The sequence below is a fragment of the Callithrix jacchus genome, chromosome 9 (assembly GCF_049354715.1).
Source record: "Callithrix jacchus isolate 240 chromosome 9, calJac240_pri, whole genome shotgun sequence".
Classification (NCBI taxonomy): Eukaryota; Metazoa; Chordata; class Mammalia; order Primates; family Cebidae; genus Callithrix; species Callithrix jacchus.
This window is the reverse complement of record NC_133510.1, coordinates 83,294,286-83,317,500: the sequence shown is the minus strand read 5'-3', so window position 1 is coordinate 83,317,500 and position 23,215 is coordinate 83,294,286. Positions and strand designations below refer to the sequence as shown.

Sequence of the window (23,215 nt, the reverse complement as noted above, 5' to 3'; positions counted from 1 at the left end):
TGCCCTACTTCCTATTTTTTCTTCTCTTCCGATCCTGTCTCCACCCTTTCCCACCTGGTGCACCCTATTCATTAGTCAAATCCCAGAACATATTTAACCTGCTCTGTGAAGTCTCCTTTATATCCTATGTCCCCCATAACAGGAACTTTAACTACTTCATTAGCTTGTATTTCCCACAAAACTTCATACCTCAAACTCTATAATTAGCCTAATTTGCTGTTTATATTCCAGTGTGTACCACTAGGGTGTGACCTACTTGACAGCAGAGCTTTGTTTTTTCATCCTTGTCTTGATGAACAGAAGCTACTCAATAACAACTTGTTAAGTGAAACAATAAAAGGAACAATAAAAATGACTATAAATGCATTAATTTCCAGCAGAATCATCTAGGATGATATTTACATTTTATAAAGTTTTTTTAATAATATATCTTTACTGAGATTGATAATTTTTGTTTAAATTTTTAAAGTTAAGAATTTTCCTCAAGGCCTTAGAAATAGAAATTCCATTTGACCCAGCAATCCCATTACTGGGTATATATCCAAAGGACTATACATCATTCTACTATCAGGACACATGCACACCAATGTTCATTGCAGCACTGTTTACAATAGCAAAGACCTGGAACCAACCCAAATGTCCATCGATGATAGAGTGGATTGGGAAAATGTGGCACATATCCCAATGCTACACTGCCACAGGCTCACTGGGTTTGATCTTATAGATTGAACTATTTATAAATATACTCTTTTAATGCCTTCCATTAAAACCATAGATAACAAATATCAAAATGTGGCACATATCCCAATGCTACACTGCCACAGGCTCACTGGGTTTGATCTTATAGATTGAACTATTTATAAATTATACTCTTCTAATGCCTTCCATTAAAACCATAGATAACAAATATCAAGGCATAAAAATATGACATGGCATGAATATGATACATTATATATTTAAAAATAATTAACAAAACTTGAAAGGAATTCTCGGTCCTCAAATTTGGCAGTACAAAAGATTATTATCTTTCTTTATTAAACACCATGGAATATTATGCAGCAATCAGAAATGATGAGTTCGTGTCGTTTGTAGGGACATGGATGAATCTGGAGAACATCATTCTCAGCAAACTGACACAAGAACATCATTCTCAGCAAACTGACACAAGAACAGAAAATGAAATACCACATATTCTCACTTATAGACGGGTGATGAAAAATGAGAACACATGGACACAGGGAGGGGAGTACTAAACCCTGGGGTCTATTGGGGGGGAAAGGGGAGGGCCAGCAGGGTGGGGGAGCTGGGGAGGAATAGCCTGGAGAGAAATGCCAAATGTGGGTGAAGGGGAGAAAGGAAGCAAAACACACTACCATGTGTGTACCTATGCAACTGTCTTGCATGTTCTGCATATGTACCCCAAATCCTAAAATGCAATAAAAAATTTAAAAAAAAGAGTTTTATCCTCTGTGGCTAATAATTTCCAGAAGACAGGCTGTACAGTACGTCCTAAGTGCAATGAAATGTATTCTTCCTTGGTCTGGGATCCAATGATTCTTAATGTTGATAACTACATATTAATGAAATGAGCTGCAAACATGCTTTATTTGATTTGTTCACTTCTACAAATCCAGCATCTAGCATAGTTATGGTATATTGGATGTATTTTAAAATGTGTGAGGAAAGGAGGAAGGAAGGAAGAAGGAAGGAAGGAGGGAGGGAGGAAGGGAGGGAGGAAGGGAGGGAGGGAAGGAGGGAGGAGGAAGGGAAGGAAGGAGGGAAGGAAGGAAGGAAGGAAGGAAGGAAGGAAGGAAGGAAGGAAGGAGGGAGGGAGGGAGGGAGGGAGGGAGGGAGGGAGGGAGGGAGGGAGGGAGGGAGGGAGGGAAGGAAGGAAGGAAGGAAATGCCTCTACTTAGTTCCGAGAATCCTAAAGAAACTGAATTACTAGGTTCTGTCTGACTCTGTCCTTGCTATTGCTGTTCTTGCTATTGCTGATTGTTGATTTGGTGAGGTTCTATTTATGCTCGCCAATTTTATTTGCTATTTACTGACCCTCGTTTTCTCCTGTTAAACCACTGTCTGTTAGTTTTAGCCAAGTCTTGGCTCTGTGAGAACTTATTCACCTTCTCTGTGCCTCAGATTGCTTTTATGCAAAATGAAGGTAATGATGTTTATATCAAAATGTTGTTAGATAACATATAATATGATAATGCATAGGAAGAGGCAGCATGTAACTTGTATAAATTATGTAGTTAAAATATTCATTATCTTCCCATTCTACTCTTTCCCTTGCTCATTTTAAAACTTAGCAAGAAGGCTACAAGAATCAGGTTACAAAATCATTTCTTAATATGTTTTGTTTTTTTCTTCCTTCAAGCAGAATTTCCAAGGGAGAATTATTTTCATTAATAAAGTGCCTTTCATTTGACAGAGTAAAGGTTTATCATTTTATAATTTGTTTTTAATGCATATTCTCGAGGCATTCATCATTCATGCTAGTTATTTTTGGCTAATTACATACTAAAATCTTCAAATATGCTTTACAAAAAGAATAGAAAGTAAAGACTGAATGGGAGAACAAATGTATCAATAATTCTTTAAATTTTATTTTAATGATGACAGGTCTTTTGAGATAGAAGTATTATGTCTCCATTTAAGAAATACTACAAAGACATAATAATTATAAAGTTAGACAAGAGACAGAGGCAAAGAGAAAGGAAAATTCACTGTAAGTTTTCTATATAATGCGTAAGATGCTACTAGAAAACCATGTTCATCAAGCCCAGCAAAACTCAAGCTGAGTGCAAAGAAAATATTTTCAATTCTTATCCTGGCTAACAGTTCTGCATTATCGAAATCATTGAGTATCCCGTCTTACATGAAGGATTTGATTTTCATGCCTGGGTTACCACCAAATGGCTATCTACTCCCATGCAGTCTTTTCAGTGGCCTCTTATTTAAACGTTTGTATTCCCCAGGATGCTAACCTCAGGTTGTCATCTTACTTTGCACATTCCACAGTAAATCTCCTTCACTCCTATAATTTTGACTATTTTCTAAATACTAACATGACCCAAATCTGCAAATCCAGAACTTATGAGCTCTAGATCCATATTTAATGCTGCCATTGGGTTTATTGACCTGAAGAACTCGTAGGTATTTCAAACTCAGTGTGTCTGATACTGAATTCACTCTTTTCCTCTACAGATCTGTTCCTCCTCATAATCTTCTGTCATATAACTTATAATCAGCATGAGTTAGTTGAGATTATATTTCATTCTGTTCTCTTGCTACATTTCTTCTGTTCTCTTTCTTTGCCCGTTAATGGTTTCCTGTCTCCTTGCCTGATTTTGCACTCCCCATACTACTCCCAAACTATCCTCTACTCTGCAACCATACTTATTCTACAGTAGAAATCTGTATCACTAATTGGCACCCCACTGCCCGTAACATAAAACCCTAACTCTGTAACATTAGTCAGCCTCTGGATCTAGCCTCACCTCTTAGAACTTTTTTTTTTTTTGAATGCTATGACCCAGGGTTGTCAAACAACTTGATTTTTCTTGAATGAGGCTTACTCTTTTACACCCCTATTCCCATTTCCCTCTCATGTTCTGCTTCACTTATTTTTCAAGCATTAGCTCTGATATTATTTTATCTGGGAGACATTTCTCCTAATGACTTCTCTTTTCTCATTTTGTATTATGAATCACTTTCCACTGTGCTGTAAACCAGATATTTGCATTACCACCAATGTAACCGTTTATATGTGTATATATACACATATATATGTATATGTATATTCTATACTCTGATAACAAATATAATGATAATGTTACTAATATTTTATATTTATTGAGCATTTACCATGTGTCAGGTAATGTTCTAAGTTCTTCCTGCATGCTAACTGATTCAGTCCTTATAGAATCTCTGCACCCTGTTTACTATTATCAATCTTTACAGATGTAGACATTGAAACACAAACAAGTGAAGTAATTTTCCTAGTGTCTAACAGAGCCAAGATTCAAATTCAAGTACTCTGGTTCTAAAACTTGTATTCTTAAGCATTTTATACCAACTCTTGTAGAAGGTAAGACATGCCTTACCGATTTGACATCAATCAGATAATATGTTGGTCCAGTAATGACAGCAGGTTCACTCCAGCTTATGCTGATGCTAAAAGGTGATGTTGCTACTGCATGAACATTTTCAGGAGGACCATCTGGAGCTATGACAATAGAAAATAAATTATCTCGCAACATTAGAATTAGTACTTGCTAAAGTACAATAATAGGAAAGATCATGAAAAATGGATAGTCATAATGAATTAATTTTACATTAATTTATATAAATCACAAAGTGCTAAAGGCATTAGAAAATAAAAATATCTAATTCTTTAAAATTAGTTACTCTGTGTGAACGCCTTCCAAATGAAAAAATAATTAATTAAAATCCTAAGTACGTTATTTTAAAACTTAATATTGTGAAAGGAAAGGATTACCATTGCTTAAGTAAGCCTTTTTAAATAAATAAATATTTTTCTTTTAAAACAATTAACCTAGCAATGCTGTTTTAAGAAAACTCCTGCAGAAACATATTTAACTACAGAGATATAGAGGAGCACAGTGAAAAGTAAAACTGGTATAACAAAATTATATATATATATTGTCTTACAAATGTAAGTTGAGTTGAGTTTATTGTTTTCACTGAGGGTGGAGAATATGAAATGGGTTATTCAATTGTTCTGATCTATTATTAGAAGTATAATCTTCAAATACTTCCTGAATTCCTTATGATTCCAACTAAATTATTTGATTTGTTCTACTTTCTAAATTTGTCCCAATTTGTTATTCTGTTCTAATTTATTGTCCTATTTGTTATTGTCCTAATTTGTCCTAATTTTGTAATTCAGTAATACAAAACAAGAGACAGTATCTTTAAAAGGTTTCTGTTGAAAACCCTTATGTGTATAATTTCAATTTGTGAAGCTACTAGAAATTAGGAGAGATAAAAATATGCAGGGAAAGATTCAGCAACAGTTAATTTCACACAAACATTAACCTAAGAAAGACCACTGCTGCACACACCTCTGTCCTCCCAGGGCCCCTAGTCAATTCTAATGATATTAAATATTGGGAGATAAATTTTTCCAATATTTTAAAATACACATGGGCAAACATTACTGAAGAAGTACTATCCCACAGATCCTGATAACATATAACCAGAAAGATAAAATATTACTTTCTTCAAATAATTCATTATCTAGCAAGAGTAGAAGTTGTATGATCTTGGTCAAACACCAAAATGTCTGGACTTCAGTTTCCCCATCATATTAACATTTGATGGTGCTTTAAAGGGGATTATGAAAACAATATACGTAAAAGTGGCTAGTTCAGTATTTGGCACAGTGTTGTCAATTAATAAGATATCATAAAGGATAAAGATAAGGGACAAATGTAAATACACAACACATAATCTACAATGTGAGAGCAAATTGTTGATACAGATCGGGCAGGGAGGCAAGGTAAAGATACACAGTAAAAGTGGGAATTGGACTAGGCTTTGATAGATGAGAAGGATTTCAATTACCATAAAAGCAGGGTTGGGGTACTTCTGTGATAAGGGAGGGTCATAGAAAAGCCACAAAAACATAAACAACAGGATGCATAGACAGCGTATATTGCTGTAGAACTGCTTATCTTGGTAATATTATTATTTTACAAGTAAAAAAACATATATTACCCTAGGAAGGAGTCAATAAACTTCACCAGATTTCCAAAGAGATTCATGGTACAAAAAAAATTCAGAATCCCTAAATCTAAGAAACAGAGCTATCATAGAAAAACCAGTATTTATGGAGGAACAAAAATGAACAAGCCCAAGTAGTAATTTAGGAATTAAGCTAGGGAGTACTTGAATGTTATGTTCAAGAATCTGGAGTTTATTCTTTAAATAGTGGGATTCCACTGAGGTTTTTGAGAAATGAAATATTTTTCCATTGATTTAGGTAGACAACTCAGATAGCTATGAAAAAGGTAAGTTCTCTGAAGCACACTGAGTATAGATAAGCTCGTTCCAAAAAGCCAAGTTAGACATGAGAACCAAAATAAGAATAGTGACAGAAGGGATAGATAGGAGGAAATGAAACCTAGAGTCACTACAGAAAAATTAATAAAAAGAACTCTGGGAATAATTCAATGTGAGTGCAAATTGAGATAGAGAAAGTAGTAAAAGCTAACTCACACATTAATGCTAGGTGAATTTTGACAGTTCACAACAGTACATTCAGGAACATACACTAATTTTGGTGGGGTAAGACTATGGTAGGAAATTATAAATTTGGATTCATATTCATTGAGTTTGAGAACCTCAAGAAGTCTGAGATGCCTACCTGGCAACTGGAAAGATAGCCTGGAATGAGGCAAATAGAATCAGAATGCAGACAGTTGTTTTTGTTTTTAAATTTCAGATAATTTCTTACAAGTTGGGATGGTATAAATACGGGTAGTATATCTGGTTCAAGGGACTCCCATGCTCTGAAGAGAGCCAACAGGTTTATTTCAATACCAGATAGGTATAAGATGTTACTATCATTTGAATGTGTCTCCACCAAAATTTAGATGTTGAAATGCAATGGCCAGTGTGCTGGTATGAAGAGGTAGGGCCTATAAGAGGTGATTACATCATGAAAATGCCTCCCATGGTGAATGGGATTAAGGTCCTTCTAAGAGAGACTTCACGAAGCATTTGGGTAGCTTGCCCTTCTGCTTTCCACCCTGTGAGGACACGCATTCCTCCCCTCCAGAGGGCGCAACCCTCACCAGATAACCAAACCTGTCTACACCTTCATCTTGGACCTCCGAGCTTCCGGAACTATGAGAAAACAAAAGTCTCTTCTTACAAATTACCCAGTCTCTAATATTTTCTTATAGCAGCGTAAAACAGACCAAGAGGTTAATGGTGGTGACAATCTTTAAACTATGAATAAGTAATTGATATTTAGAATATATTTCTTAGGAATATAACATTATGTCTATGGAATTTAGGTGCACAACCCAATCCAAAGAATATTTTAACGATAGCATTGACATATTTTAATAATAGTACTTGAATGTAACTATACAGAAATCTAGCAAATACATATAAGGAAGTTTTAGTGAACAAATTCCTTTGGAGTGACAAAGATACTCTCCCTATTTATACTTCTGAAACTTGTGCAATAATCTGAGCACTGACACCCCTTGCTCAAAGATCCAATTTTATATTGCCAAGAAAGCATCCAGGGGAGAGGCTGAAGAAAGGATGCTCCAGGATTCAAGGATTTGATGAGCTAGGAGGTGCCAATGATGACAGCACTGGGTACTGTCCAGTTCTGAGTACAGTTTCTCCAACAACTAAGGTATCAAGGAAACATACACATACTCTGCAAAAGCAGACATTTGTATTCTTTTTACTGCTAGCTTTATGGTCCTAGAAAAACCACCTCAAAATGTAGCCTAATTTATCTAGGTAATTACACATAACAGAGAGAGCTATAAGAGGTCTCCTGCCATCAGCATAATTAATTGCTTTGAAAAATGTAAATATGTTTTGTGGGTTTCAGTGACCTCTCTTCTGCCTCTGACTCTATAAAAGGGGATAGGATACAAGCTATGTATAAATGTATTAAGGCTCCTTTCTTATTAATGTTTTTTCAAAATTTGACTTCCAGCTCTGTAAGAAGAACCAGTGTGGACACTTTTCTGACAGGCCACACATTTCAAGTGGTACACAAAAGAAAATATTTTAGAGTCCCCTTTTCTTTATTTATAACCAAATGTTTAGCTGACTTTGAGAATAAATTTATGCATTCATTGAATGAATAAATATTTATTAAGTACTTACTATGTGCTAGGCACTAGGAAGACAAAAGGTTCATACAAATGATCCAGGTAGCTTTAGATCCATCCATAAAGCTTCTACTCTTTAACCCTTTTCATTGAACAACAGTTTACTGAACACCTATGACATGCCAGGCACTTTGGAAGTGATGGGAATAGAGAAGAGAACCAAAGAGACAAAGACCATGGAACTTCTATTTTAATGGAGGGAGAAAAATAATATATATTAGAAAAATATAAATGAATAAATATGTACTATGCAAGTAAATTATATACCATGTTAGGAAGTATTATGTACCATGGTGAAAAATGAGACAAGGTAATGGGCATGAGGATGTTTAAGGGTGTCACTATTTCAAATATACTGGTCAGGATATGCCTCACTAAGCAGATAACATTTAAACAAATATTTGAAGGCGGTGAGGGAATACTGTTTGGATGTTTGGAAGAAGAGTGTCCAGGAGGAGAATGGCTAGCACGAAATCCTGAGGCAGGATTTCATCTGGTATGTCTTAAGAGTAACAAAGACAACAGTGAAGCTGAAGCCCAGTGAGTTGGAATGAGAATCCAAGAGGAAATGAGGGCTAGATTATGTAGGGCTTTTAAGACCAACGTTAATGTCTTTCTTTGTAAGGATGGCTATTGGGAACAAAAAGATAAATGCCATGAAGTAAAAGGGTCTGTGATAGATTGTAATCCTTGGAATATAACTCATACGAGAAAGATGGGCTAAAATTAATTACATCAAAAAAGGAAAGATCATCTCCAGAATCTATTTGATTCATGTACCTCTATAACAGACTACTTGATGCTGTTGGGACTATACTTTTCAACCTAACTTGTCCTATTAAGAAAGTGGAGTGGCACGTTATTGTTGCCCAGACATCATGAAAAATTTATTGTTAATTTTCTGTGACTTAGAAAGTTGTGAGATTTTTCTGTTGTAGCTTGTATCTGGAAATATTTCTTTTCCTTTCTTTTCATTTCCTTTCCTTTCCCTTTCCCTTTCTTTCCCTTTCACTTTCCCTTTCTCTCTTCTTTCCCTCCCTCCCTCCCTCCCTCCCTCCCTCCCTCCCTCCCTCCCTCCCTCCCTTCCTTCCTTCCTTCCTTCCTTCCTTCCTTCCTTCTTACAAAGTTTTGCTCGTGTTGCCCAGGCTGGAGTACAATGGCACGATCTTGGTTCACTGCAACCTCCACCTCCTGGGTTGAAGCGATTCTCCTTCTTCAGCCTCCTAAGTACTTGGGATTACAGGTGTGCACCACCAATGCCCGGCTAATTTTGTATTTTTAGTAGAGATGAAGTTTCTCCATTTGGTCAGGCTGGTCTCGAACTCCCGTCCTCAGGTGATCCACACACCTTGGCCTCCTAAAGTGCTGGAATTACAGACGTGAGCCACTGCACCTGGTCGTATCTGGAAATATTTCTGGATCTCTGCTCCACAGTGGCTTTTTGGGGTCTCACTGAAGACAAAGTGCAAAACCTTTTCCCAAGGAAAACTTTGGCTTGTGAGTATGTCTGTATGCCCGCTCAGAAAGCCATATAATGCTTTGCTTTAACTTCTCTTCTTTCACAATAAAATGTCAACCCTACAATCATTCCTTTAATGCTAGCAATTACAGCCCTCATCAGGGAGTCTCTGTGACCCCAAGCAGAGCTAAGAGAACGTGACATTGAAAGATTATTCACAACAACACATATAATCACCCATACTCCTAAATGTTTTAAGTTCTTTGCACTGATCAGTCATTATAAAACAGCGAGGTATTTAGCCCCTTGCTGAACTATGCTTTAATGCCATTTCTTGAGCTTTTCCCAAAGTCATTTTCCCTTCCTTCTTCCTTTTTTTAAAAAAAGTAACAATCACTCTAAACAATGTTTGCATTTTCAGTAAAATTCTTGATAAAATTGCCTGTCTTGTTACACAAGTTTCCTGTGTTGATGCTGTCAAAAATTTCCTTTAGCCAACTTGTATTGTATTTTGCCGACTTGTGTTTTTGAAGGATTAGAGCTCCTAAATCCAAACTAAAAAAAAAAACATATACAACTGAATATACAAAAATATATAATATATAATATGTAACAATATATGTTTCACCTATCTGGAGCAACAAAAGAGAACTACTTAATTAATTCATAGGTAATTTTAGAGAAATATTTAGAATACCAAAATGCCCATCTATTATAAAACAACATCTAATTATTTTATTATGCAATATTATAATATACTTATATACATACAAAAATTAATTTAGGCAACATTCTTATGAAATTTAACAAAATTCCCAAAACATATAATAAAATATATTTATTTTATTTATATCCAGTATTTTCTCTTTTATCATAGCATATAGTAAACTATGACTAGTGTCACAGAAGGGTGGCTACAAAATTACACTCCCAACTACAAAAACAAAGGGAGCTGATGGTTGCAAAGGTATGAGGAGTTGAAAATATGCCAGTTTAAAAGCTGAGTAACTTGCAAGCATTTTTGGGAGACTTTGTTTGTCTCCCCATAAACTGTCACATTCTGATTTAGGATTGTTTGTGAAATGAATCTAGTCAGTAATGGGCCAAGATATCACTATACCCTTTCTCTTATAAATCACAGCAATTTACTCAGTGGGAATGATCTATCCTTATTCTCTCATTGCCCATAATCCAATCACTTCCTTTCACCAGCACTTTCCCCCTGCTTTTCACCATAATGCATTTTCTGTAACTAACAACCATCATTTCCTGATTATCATGCTTCTATCCTTGCACAGGAATGTGGGTCTTATGTGGGTCAGGGTCATCTTTCCCATCCATCTGTGTCTTGATGCTAAGTGTGTTAGCTGAAAGGTGAGTCTGGATAGACCATCATTTTGCCTAGTCCATATAAAAGTTTGAATGCCCCCGTCCCTGCCACTTTGATTAAGAACCAACAAGTTTTAGTGTGTCTAATACTATACTTTTAGAATAAGCACATTCTAAGACTTATTAGTAATTTTGCCACCTGGAGACCCCTCTAAGTCTAACCTAAATACTCTATGGTTTTTAGTACACCTTATTATGATGACTTTCCTAAAAGAATAAACATAAATGAATAAATGGTTTGACTGCAACTCACAAAACAGAAAACTTCAGCTCTATATACCTGGAATTTAAATTGACTATACAACTATTTGAATTTTTTAAAATTATATTTTAAGTTCTATGGTACATGTGCAGACACGCAGGATTATTACATAGGTATGCACATCCCATGGTGGTTTGCTTCATCCATTCCCCTGTCATCTCCACTAGGTCCAACCACCACATGTTCTCACTCATAAGTGGGTGTTGAACAATACGAACACATGAATTTAAGTTCAGTATAAAATGTATTAAAAGGGCTTACCATTCAGGGTGTTTTTGTCTCAGAATTTGGTATATTGGGCCACCAGATTTCTAGTGACTGTCATCACTAAATGAAGGGCTCTGTTGTTTCTCAGCTACACAAATATTAACGACTTCAAAGACTACAAGTTGACTTTGATTCAGCATACCTGGACAAAGTAGCACCAAGTGTTAGATGCCTCTCAGGATTAGAAGAAATCCAACTGGCCAGTGGATTCCTGTGTCTTAGACAATTCAGGGCACCAAGGACCCTGAAGAAGCTCTACAACTGGATTCATCGTATTTCCACACAGCTAGAGTATCTCAGGATATTCCTGCCTCTGGTTAAAACACTTTGATAAATGGCTATCCTTCTGTAGTTTGGATGTTCTCCTAGAGCCAGTGATTTCACTGACCAAAATGCAACACCACTGCCGGTATAGAAAACATTTTCTACCATTTTATAAGATGTTAATTGTGTTTTTAAATTAGATTTCCTAACAGCAAGGTGGTCCTGCAGAGGGTATAGCACAATGGTGTTACAGATACAGCAAGTCTAAGAATTTGTCAGATTAGATTCATGAGTACCAAGAATGATTCATGGATGTTCACAATATTAGACTTCACTGTATAATCATCTTATTTGATGCTTAAATGAGTTATTTTCTGACTAATTTCTGACTGGCTTAAGTTGGAAAAAATACAATGAAAACCTCTCAGTTTCAATACTGGCCATGCCGGGCAAGAATGAAAATATTTTAATTACTACTATTACTTTAGAATCAGATGATACATATTTTCTGACAATAACATCATGTTTATAAAACAACTTTTTACAACAGTGGTTCTCAAAATGTGTCTCCAGACCAGCAGCATCAACATCACTAGGGGAGCCATAGAAAAGCAATTTCTGAGCCACTACCTCAGACTTACTGAATCAGAAACCCTGAGTATAGGGCTCAGCAATTAAGAGTCCTGCAGCTGTTGCAATGACTGTGTTCAAGTTTAAGAACTACTGCTCTATAATGTCGATATGCCATTTGAAAAAATAGTGACACTGCTCTTCAGATTAGATGACCAATGATTCCAACATTAGAAACAAGGGTGGAAAAGAGGATTGAATTACTCCTTCTGGAAGTCTAAAGAAGTAGATATCAAGGAAGTTTGGGAGCTGGTAATCAACATGGAGACCTGTATCAAGCCATCAAATACTCCACAGACTGGTCGCCTCCTACCTTTCATTCTATTTTAATTCTGAATAAACTATGAAGAGAGTTCTCTTTACTCACTTCCTCCCATGTCCTAAGTTTCTAGAATAACAGTTCAGCATGTTCCATTAAAGCATAAAATATCACCACTTTCATGTCACCATGAAGCTCTGCATTGGAGCAACCTGGAATAATTCAGGTAAGGCCATCACCAAAATGCAGTCTTAGGGCCAGGATAAATGTTGCTATTTTATTCTCCTATTATTTATATGCAGATATAATTGGGATAAAAGAAATATCTAGGATATCATTAAAGAAAAGTAAGAATCAAGGGTATCAGAAACTTTAAAAGCATAATTTTGAGGTATGTGTCAAAATTCTCACTCAATTTATTTTGGAGATGATTGGACAGTTGGCTAGCTTCTCTATATGATCACAGTTAGTACCTCTCCATCTCTTGGTACTTTTCCACCCTGAGGCTTTGCTTGAATTCTAGTCAAGATCTAAGAGTGCAGGCTCTGTGCTAGAAATGAAGACTTATGCATGAATCAGTCTTTTAAGTTCTTAGAATAGTACCAGCATATAGCAAACACCCAGTAAGGTAAGTCATTGTTAATGCTCTTAACTGTGCAGCCTAGGTGTCTCATTTGTTACTAGGCATGAACAAAATGTGACCAAGACACCATATATAGACATCCTAGGGTTTTCTAGAATTTGGAATTTTCATAGTTAAATCAGAATTTTCCTTGCGTCTTAGTAAATGCAGAAGAAATGGAAGCTGAAATTTTGTTGACCTAGGGCCTAATGCTAAGGTAAAACTTAGAACTGAGGTTAAAGACCAAAACTCACAATGTATTATAACTACTTCACACATCCTGTTGAATGAAGAGAAAGAAGATTCTCAGAAGAGTAAAAGTTAATTCAATTCAACATGAAATTTAGTTTGAGATCTCAGAGAAAATGGGAGAATCAATTTGAAATTTAAAAAGATAAAATACCGCTAAGCTATAAATGGAGACAAAATTCCCTCCCCTTTTTCCTTTATGAAAACCAGAGTTTCTAAAATATTGATGATTTTTTTTAAAAGTGATAATTCTTAAACTTTCCTTTTTTTTTTTACTTTTAGTGATTTTGCTGCAACTTTCTACTTGCTTATGTAAACAGAATTTCAAGAACAAATATTTTTATTTAAATTCCAGAAAATTTGCTTTATAACCTAGCATAAGGTCTTTTGGCATTAAATATATAGTTGAATATATTATTAGATACTTTAATGTTAAATGCTTTCTATCATTTTCTTTCAATTATGATTTCAGCAATGTATCTCTTCTTTGTAATCACTTGGCATTCCAACTTTAAACATTGTTCTTCCCCTTTGTTCTTTCGTGGGCCATCAACCTATTATAATTCTGTCTCACTATACATATTTATTACCAGCTCATTATCTCAGTTATCCATTTAGATATTTTTAATGCTTCCCCAATCTATTCTGAAATGGGCATTTACTATTTTCCTTCACCATTTGAAATCTTTCTAAATGCAATAATTCTTTCCTATATGTAATTATTCATATCTTCTACATGCAATAGTAATATTTCCTATATGCAATAATTCATATTTATTATGTTAATTAATGAAAGAGAAAATCACAAAATAATCAACAATATAAAATAGACTGGTTTTATGAAATAAAAGAAGCAGAATATGTCAAACATGGAAAGCAACTGGCCAGGAGAATTTTAATTTTGGCGATAACAATGCAAGTATTTGAAAGACAAGTTTTAAGCCAAAAAAAAAAAAAACCTAAAGAAAATCAGTATGAACTATTTTAAAATATGGAGAATTTTGACCCTGAAATACTTTCACATTAAAACCAAATGCCTTTCTTCAATATTCAAAACAAATCTTAGATTAAAAGTAGGCACAGGGGACAGAAAGATACATAGGACATGCGCAACTGGCTATTTCTGTTTTTAAAGAACTCAAGGCCCACAAAAGAAAGAAAGAGAAAAGTAACTATGATGCAATATGCTCATTTGTTGAGAAACACATTTTGGGAGGTGGGAGTGGAAAGAAGGATTTCTGAAAGGTTTCTCAAAAGAGTTATCTAAAAACATATCAAAAAGGTAGCTGTCACCAAAAGAGGAGGAAAGAAAGGACAGTAAGAAAGAATAGCAAAGATCCAGACCATAGGAGAAAGAATAGTGTATGTATGAGGAATATAAGCCAAATTATAAATGAAGTTACAGAGCTTTACTAATGGGCATGGTTTTAACATGCAGGCATATAGAAAATGATTAAAGATTTTCAGCAGAGGAACATGGTGAACAACATTTCAAGATAGGTGTACTGAAATGCTGAGTTGAAGTGAGTGGCAGCAAATGAGGGCAAAAAGACCATTTAGATCTCTTTTGTAATCAATTAGGAGATAAATGTAAAAATCTGGACTTAGAGATACTTGTAAAGAAAAATAAATACAAGAGATATTTAGAAGGTAAATACAATAGGACTCAGATTTTGCCTCATGGGGGATGAGAATAGGTAAAACGAACTAAAAATAATTTCTAGATAACTAGTTTGAACCACTATATGAATAGTGGTGCAGTAAACTGAGACAGGGAACACAAGGAAAGCAAAAGGTTTGCAGGGGAAGGTGGCAATATGGAGTTTGAGATGTCTATGGGAACCTACGTGGTCATACCAATAACTTCAGTATACAGGCCTAGAGGACAGAGATGTTGTCTTGAATTACCCATTATGGAGTCCTGGGTAACTAATTTAGAAGACTCTCAACAGCATCTAACTAATTTTGCAGAAGTGTAACCATCATGTCTAGAATAAATGATATTTATTTTCTCTAGTGGCAGCAAGATAATGCCTACCCTAAAACTGCACTTTGCCACCAAATGAGCATCTAAATGTCTTAAGTATCTATTTATTTGTGGCTAAAATAATTTCTTACCATTATATAATTCCTTCTTTATAAGAAGGATAATTTATATCTCTCTAACTATAACATTTATCACATAAGTACATTACACAGTTTAGAAGAAACCAAGAAAAACAACTGAATATATAGTTAACACATTAACAATTTCTAATTTTTAATAATGTTAAAGTGTGCTTTGCCCTCTATTTGGTTTTTCTTCTTTTTAGATCATAAAGTTGCATTCCTTGGAAACTTCTTTGATGAGGCATGTTTTGCTGAATTTTTTTTAACCTAACAGATGTTTGGGTAGTTAAAATTCCTCATGAGTATGGTATCCTGTGGTTTTCACAACCTAAGTGTTACCCCAGGAATTTTCCTTTCTTTCTGTCTTCCAGTCTTGGTGGTCTATAGGAGATGCACATTATGAGACTCCCATTTTGTTCCATACTAATTTCACACCCACACTCCTTTTAAGTTGTACATTTTCTCAGCATTAAGTATCTCTTGTGCACCACAGAGGCATTTAACAGCTTTTGGCTTTACATCACCACCACATACATACACACACCACTCAAACTGCTTTTGACTTTAAGGCTAATCAGAAAAAATAGATGAGTAAAATAATTTGCAAGACTGTAATGTTTCAAGTTAAATATTTTTACCATTTTTTAAATTTTCATACTTATATTTGTATCTATAACACTCAGCATGCAGTAGAAATATGGCTATTATATGATTATTTAAGGACAAAAGCAATTTGGCTTCAATGATCTAGGTAAGAGTATGTGAGAGAAAGAATGGTTAGCTTAAATTGGTTGACTATTATTTCCCTTATTTATTCAGTTTTACAGGTGTATACTCAGATTCATAGGATAACCCAATTTAATTCTCGGCTAGCATTCTGACTTTGCTCCCTGATCCTCAGTTTTGATGCTGTTCTTTATGGGCTCAGATAGCTAATGAGAACATATTTTCTGATTGTATAATCCACTGTAGAACCTTTTATAATTTTTTTTTTTTTTTTTTTGAGACGGAGTTTCTCTCTTGTTACCCAGGCTGGAGTGCAATGGCGCGATCTCGGCTCACCGCAACCTCCGCCTCCTGGATTCAGGCAATTCTCCTGCCTCAGCCTCCTGAGTAGCTGGGATTACAGGCACGCGCCACCATGCCCAGCTAATTTTTTGTATTTTCAATAGAGACGGGGTTTCACCATGTTGACCAGAATGGTCTCGATCTGTTGACCTCGTGATCCACCCGTCTCGGCCTCCCAAAGTGCTGGGATACAGGCTTGAGCCACTGCGCCCGGCCCTATAATATTTATTATTAAAACTAGGTGGTCTCTTATTTGAGTTACTCACATTTTAAACAATTTAATTTCAAACTAGCCATTAATCAGTAGCTCTTTATGGAGAAGCTCCAGGTTTTGACAAGATGTTATATTACTAAGTGCTTGAATACAACTTGATGTTATTAGAATAAAATGCAGTTCTCTGAAATAGTTATTTTGTACTATTTTATATTGTTGTTTAGTCTTTTCTCTAATTCAGAGAAAGAGTTGTTATTTTATCCTCTATCATGAAACAACATACCACATTTTTTTTTTTTTTTTTTTTTTGAGATGGAGTCTGGCTTTGTCACCCAGGCTAGAGGGCAGTGGTGTAATCTCAGTTTATTGCAACCTCCACCTCCTGAGTTCAAGCGTTTCTCCTGCCTCAAAGCCTTCCAAGTAGCTGGGGTTGCAGGTATGCACCACCATGCCCAGCTAATTTTTTTGTATTTTTAGAAGAGACAGGGTTTTACCAGGGTAGCCAGGTTGGTTTCAAATTCCTGACCTCAGATGATCTGCTCACGTCAGCCTCCCAAAGTGGTGGGATTACAGACATGAGCTACCAGGTGACCCATACCACATTTTTGAGTCAATTATAAATAATACAAAACATTAATTTTCTTCATCTAGATTTTTTGAGTTTGCAAAATGCCCATATTTTCAACTTTGGCATGCAGAAGCAACATCTATGAATGCTTTATTTTTAATATGAAAAGTATTATTGCTCTTCAAGACTTTTGTTAACTATTCTAATGTCTTTCATTCTATTATGTTACTTCACCGTATATATTATGTTGCAGTAATATATGCAGTGAGTTTCTGTCTTTAGTATCAAATATAATCTCAAATTATCTCTTCCTGACTTAATATAATAAGTAGAACTTTTATTTTGATGTATAATTATGAAATGTAGAAATTCAAATGTACAATATTTATCATTAGTAAAATGTCTTCTCTTCCATTGGAAGCAAAAAGTTCCTCCATTCCTGAAACTAAAAGGAGTAACCAACTCATTGTCAAAACTTAATTATTCTCATCCACATACAACACAGTTGAAAAGCTATGAATTTTGAAAATGCAATCAAATGTTATCACACAGTTGAAAAATACAAATCTTTTCACCTTTCTCTCCTAACTAAGCACAGTGGTAGAAAGTCCATTTTCTCTGTGTTCCCTGGAAATAAAATACGGCCATAGACCTCAAAATTGGCTAAGAAGTGAAGGAAATAGGGTGGAAAGAATGACATTCAAATGGAAAGACTTGAGAATGTAGGATTATTTCGAAATCCAACTTTTCAGTTTCATTTACCAACTTCTGAACTGATCATGTTATATGTTGTTTTATGCTAATTAAACATCTTTTATAATAGTGTCAAGTGTGCTTGCAAGAGACCGCATTTAAAAAGTTCACTTCCTGGCTCAATGCGGTAATTAGAAGCAGGTACTCCCCAAGTGAGACACTTGGAATGGGAACGCTTAGTGGCAGCAGGCACAAAGGCACAGGCATATTTTAACCAAAGGTTACAAATCAGCTGTCCACAAGCCGGCTCTAGGCTACTAATGTATTTGGTTCTAATCTCTGAGGACTTACTTATTTCTGTTTTCTACTTATATTAGAATAGCTATTTCTTGACAAAATCCAACTGTTCAAAATAACCATACCTATTAACTAAGCCCAAAGTAAACTGAACTTTTCCCATATTTTTGCTTTCTTTGCTATAGCATCGTCATCCTTATCATCACCCTTATCATCACCTGCACTGGAAAACGATCTATTTTGTCCTACCCACTAAAACTTATTCGATCAAATTTCCCGCATTCAGGGAATTTTTATAGAGTATCTACTAGTACTGGGAATTATTCTAGACAATAAGAAAATATGCCTGGCATGGTAGCTCACACCTGTAATCTCAGCACTTTGGTAGGCCAGGGCAGGAGGATCACTTGAGCCCAAGAGTTCAAGACCAGTTTGGTCAACATAGTGAGACCTCATTTCTATCAAAAAAATTTTAAAAAAATTAGCCAGGCACAGTGGCATGTGTTTGTAGTCTTGGCTACTTGGAAGCCTGAGGTGGGAGGATTGCTTGAGCCCAGGAGGTCGAGGCTGTAGTGAACTGTGATTGTGTCCCTGCACTCCACCCTGGGTGAAGGAGTGAGATTCTCTCACACAAAAAAAGAGAAAGAGAGAAAAAGAGAAGGAAGAAAGAAAGAGAAAGAAGAAAGAAAGAAAGAAAGAAAGAAAGAAAGAAAGAAAGAAAGAAAGAAGAAAGAAAGAAAGAAAGAAAGAAAGAAAGAAAGAAAGAAAGAAAGAAAGAAAGAAAAAGAGGAAGGAAGGAAAAGAAAGAAGAGAGAGGGAGGGAGGGAGGAAGAAAGAGAGAGAAAGAAAGAAAAAAAAGGAAAGAAAGAAAGATAAAGAAGGAGGCAACAGCAATGATCAAGGCAGATCCTAAATACAAGTAAATAAAAATGATCATATAATTATAAATGTTCATTAAAATAAAATAGTATTGTAGAATATTACTGCAAGACTATTTTTAGATTGAGTGGTCAGGGAAATTCATTCATTCTGAGCAGGCATCATTTAAGTAACTATCTATGTCATAAGAATCTGCTCATGTGAAGAAGGCGGTAGAACATTCTAATAAAAAGAAACAGGGAATGCAAAGGTATACGTTCTAAGAATTTATTTTGTGTAAGCAACAAAAAAGTCTAGAGGAGTGGAAGACAATGGTAAGGCAGAAAGTGATATAAATAATGTTAAAGTTTAAGGTAAGAGCCAGGTCATATAGGGCTTGTTAACTATGTTAAGAAATGTAAAGTTTATTCTAAAAGCCATGGGAGTTCATTGGATAGCTATAAGCAAGAAAGTGTCATCATCTGCTTTAGGTTGAAAAAGACCAGTCTGGCAGTGTAGGAGGCTAGTTAGGCTAGTGCTGTGGGAGCAGTAATGAAGGACTGGACTAATGTAATAGTAATACAAATGGAGGGATTTGTTTAGATGGTGTGGTTGAAATGAATCACTGGCAGGATTGCGGAGAAAAGGAATAATGCCTAGATTTTCATTTTCTGCAACAGATAAATAATGATATGAGAAGGTTTGGTGTTTGGTCATGCTAATTTAGATATATATTCAAAACACATGCCCATGATTAGTTGATAAGGTAGATATACTGATCTGGAGTTCTAGGCAGCATTCAGGACTGGAAATAGGATTTGAGAAGAATCAGGATGTAAGTAGACTTCAAAGCCATAGACCAGAATAAAGGCACTTAAGGTAAAATTTCCTTGGGGTTGTATGTTGATAAAGAATAGAAAGGGCTGAGTATAGCTCTCTGGTCTCTCCAATGCTTACAGTTAGAATTATTTGCTGAGAATAATTCAGCAAAGGGGACTGAGAAAAAGCTACTAAGAAGGCAGGATAAAAACCAGAAGGGCAGACCTTACAGAAACCAAGTGTCAAAGTGCTAAAGAGAGAAAGGGTTGGACAATTGTGTTACAGACTGTTGTCAGAGTTCTACCTCAAATATTGAATTACATTAACAAACATTTATTGGACATTTACTGTTACGAACATTATTCCAGATACTCTGGGAAATTGAAACAAGAGACACAATTGGTGGCCTACAAAATAAAGCCTCTAGATCAAAGTTTATTTCACTGCCTGTAAGTGCCTAACATGGTATTTCTCACTGAAAATCTCTGTGTGTGTGTGTGTGTGTGTGTGTGTGTGTGTTTGTGTGTAGGTATACCACTTTAATAATAAGTATCAAAAATGTTTAAGAAAATGTGATTTGGATTTGAAAGGAATCACCTTTTAAGAGTCTCAGTCAAGACAGGAAGATGATAACATAAGGTCCATATCTGAAGGACTTATATGGGACGGGTGACCTAGCAAACCTGAAATATGCTCTGGAGGGCTGGGGCAGAAATGGCATTTCAGAGAATGCAGCCATTCCCCAGAGCTCTGGTTTGTAGGACTTGATTTGCAACTTATTTGTGTTGCATAGAAACCATCACAATTCTATGTAGACAGAGTTCAGGATAAGGAACAGAAATTTATTTACTTAATTATGGTTACTGATATTATCTAAGCAAGCAGGACAATCAGTTAGTTATAAACACAAAACCTAAGTTGCAAGAGCAATCTTTACCTATACACTGAGTAGTTGGAATAGAAAAGCATTTAAAGTCCTGAAAGATGTTTATATGGTAAAATAATTTTGAGTTTTTGTAGTTTTCCTCTGTATTTTTTTCTTCTTCCTATCTCAAAATGGGAGTTAAACACTTGATATTTCTTTGCCTCAGGATTTTGTGCAGTTGAAAAATGCAAGCTGAAAAACTACCTGCAGACAGATCAATCAGGGTTACCGTGGTCACATGTGTGTGTATATAAGTTTGAAGTCACTGAAAAGGTTGTAAAGTCAAGCTTAAAAGCAGCAGAACCTCCAAATATGAAGGAAAAATGTGGGCATGGGTCAAAGGCATTAGATAATAATCAGCATGGCTTAATGGTAGACCATCAGAGACGCTTCCCACAATGCAATGTTGCAACATGAGACTCTAGGACTGTGGCACAACTTTGGGAGTTTGAGAAAATCCCTAATAATGACTAACATTGAATTTCTCATTGGGTTTCAATCAAATTAAAAATAAACGCGTTGTTATATATGTCAGTGTCCTCAGTTATTTCTATGTTCAGTGATTTTACGTGTAATTGTATTAAGTATAAAGCATAATTTATAGACAGATATAGAATATAACAGAAATCAGTATGTATATGTCAGAACAATACTCACGGCCAGGCAGAGTTTGTGTAGAAATCCAATTTGAAGCATTGCCATAGCCAGCATTGGTGCTGGCAGCCACTTGGAATCTATACCATCTAAATTTCTTCAATCCATATACTGTCTCTTCAGTTAAGTTAGCTTCATAGAGGTATTGAATTTTTTGATATTCAACACATTCTTCAGATTCCCATTCTTTGCATTTTTGAGCACGAAGTTGAGTGGTAATTTTGTAATTTTGAAAGTAGCCAAAGATAGTGTCAGGTCTTATCCATGTCAATGTTGCACTAGTTGACTGAACATCAGAAAAAGCAATATTCGTGGGAACACTGGGAACTAAAAATTAAAGGAAAAAATTAAAAGCAGGTAGAATTACTGAACACTTTATAAACAGAAGAAAGAATAGAATTCTATTATGGAGCACCTAGTAGAGATCTGTCAAATTACTACAGCACTTAGATTAATTATCCCCACACTTAATGAGAAGAATCTTAAAGTGATGCTTCCGAGACCACCATTTTAAAAAGGTAGAAGACAAAATAATTGTAATTTGTTAATTCCTAATTTTGCTCCCAAATTTAATCATAAGTGGCTTATATAGACAAACTTTGGATTCAAATAGAAATATTTAACGTTACGAAGGAAAACAGTATGTTCATATCATCCTAAGTACTTCCCTAGGTATGATATATGTTTGTAATATTCGGTTCCAAGGGAAGATGTTTATGTATTTAAATGTCTAAATAAACACAAGCATATCTTATAGCTAGTAAATGTTGATTATAAAACAATTTTAAATAAACAATATTACTGACAATTTTAATGTATGTAATTCATCTTTTTAAAGTTTTATCTCATGTATATTTAGAATTAACACATGATCCTACTTGGAGTCATTTGTTTGCTTTCATACTAACTACTGGTTTGCCAAATGCATATCATGTGTCAGGCTCTGAGCCTGGTGGTAGGAATTCATGTCCTGTTTTCAAGAGACAGTTTATCGGGCAAGTAATATAAGCATGTTAAGGTTAGAAATATGAAAGAGCAATGAAATAAGTGGTATTGGAACTTTTCTCAACCATGCCTTTCTTTGTATATCTCCAAGGACCCTTGTTAAGAAGATGGAGATAAAGAGAATCAAAATGATGACATGTGAAAATTACATAATGAATGCAAACTGTATGTTAATATTGACATTTAAAAATAAGAAAATTAATAAATATTTAGAAAACTCATTGATCTCTACATACATTAATTCAACATTCAATAAATATCTAAGAACATCATATATGTACAGGTGGGATTGTAGGTGCTGAAAATACAATGAACAACACAGACAAAAATTCCTGCCTCTAAGAGATTTACATTCAGGGGAGCTATAAACAATAAAAGTATAAATAAGTATTGTACATAGTCACCTTTGGTATCTGCAGGGGACTGGTTCCCAGAACTTCCACAGAGAACAAAATCAGAAGATGTTAAAATTCCTTATATAAAATGGTATAGTATTTACATATAAATTATGCACATCTCATATAATTCAAATAATCTCTAGGTTATTTATAATACCCAACACAATGTAAATGCTCTGTAAATAGTTGTTGTACTGTTTAGGGATTCACGCCAAGAAATAAATGTCTGGACATGTTGGGTACAGATACATTTTGGTTTTGTATATTTTTCATCTGTAGTGGATTGAACCTGTGTGCAGAACACATGAATTCGTAGG

The 23,215-nt window shown here is 35.2% G+C and overlaps 1 protein-coding gene across 1 annotated transcript in view; it reads right to left on the bottom strand.

Moving 5' to 3' along the window:
- The window catches only part of PTPRQ (protein tyrosine phosphatase receptor type Q), a 233,478-nt gene that overhangs the window by 79,080 nt on the left and 131,183 nt on the right, over positions 1 to 23,215 (bottom strand). Inside the window, exons 29-30 of the mRNA XM_035257125.3 lie at positions 21,499 to 21,822; positions 4,107 to 4,228 (exon numbers count right to left, since the gene is read on the bottom strand). Coding sequence (XP_035113016.3) covers positions 4,107 to 4,228; positions 21,499 to 21,822 — 446 coding nt within the window. The remainder of the gene's footprint in view (positions 1 to 4,106; positions 4,229 to 21,498; positions 21,823 to 23,215) is intronic.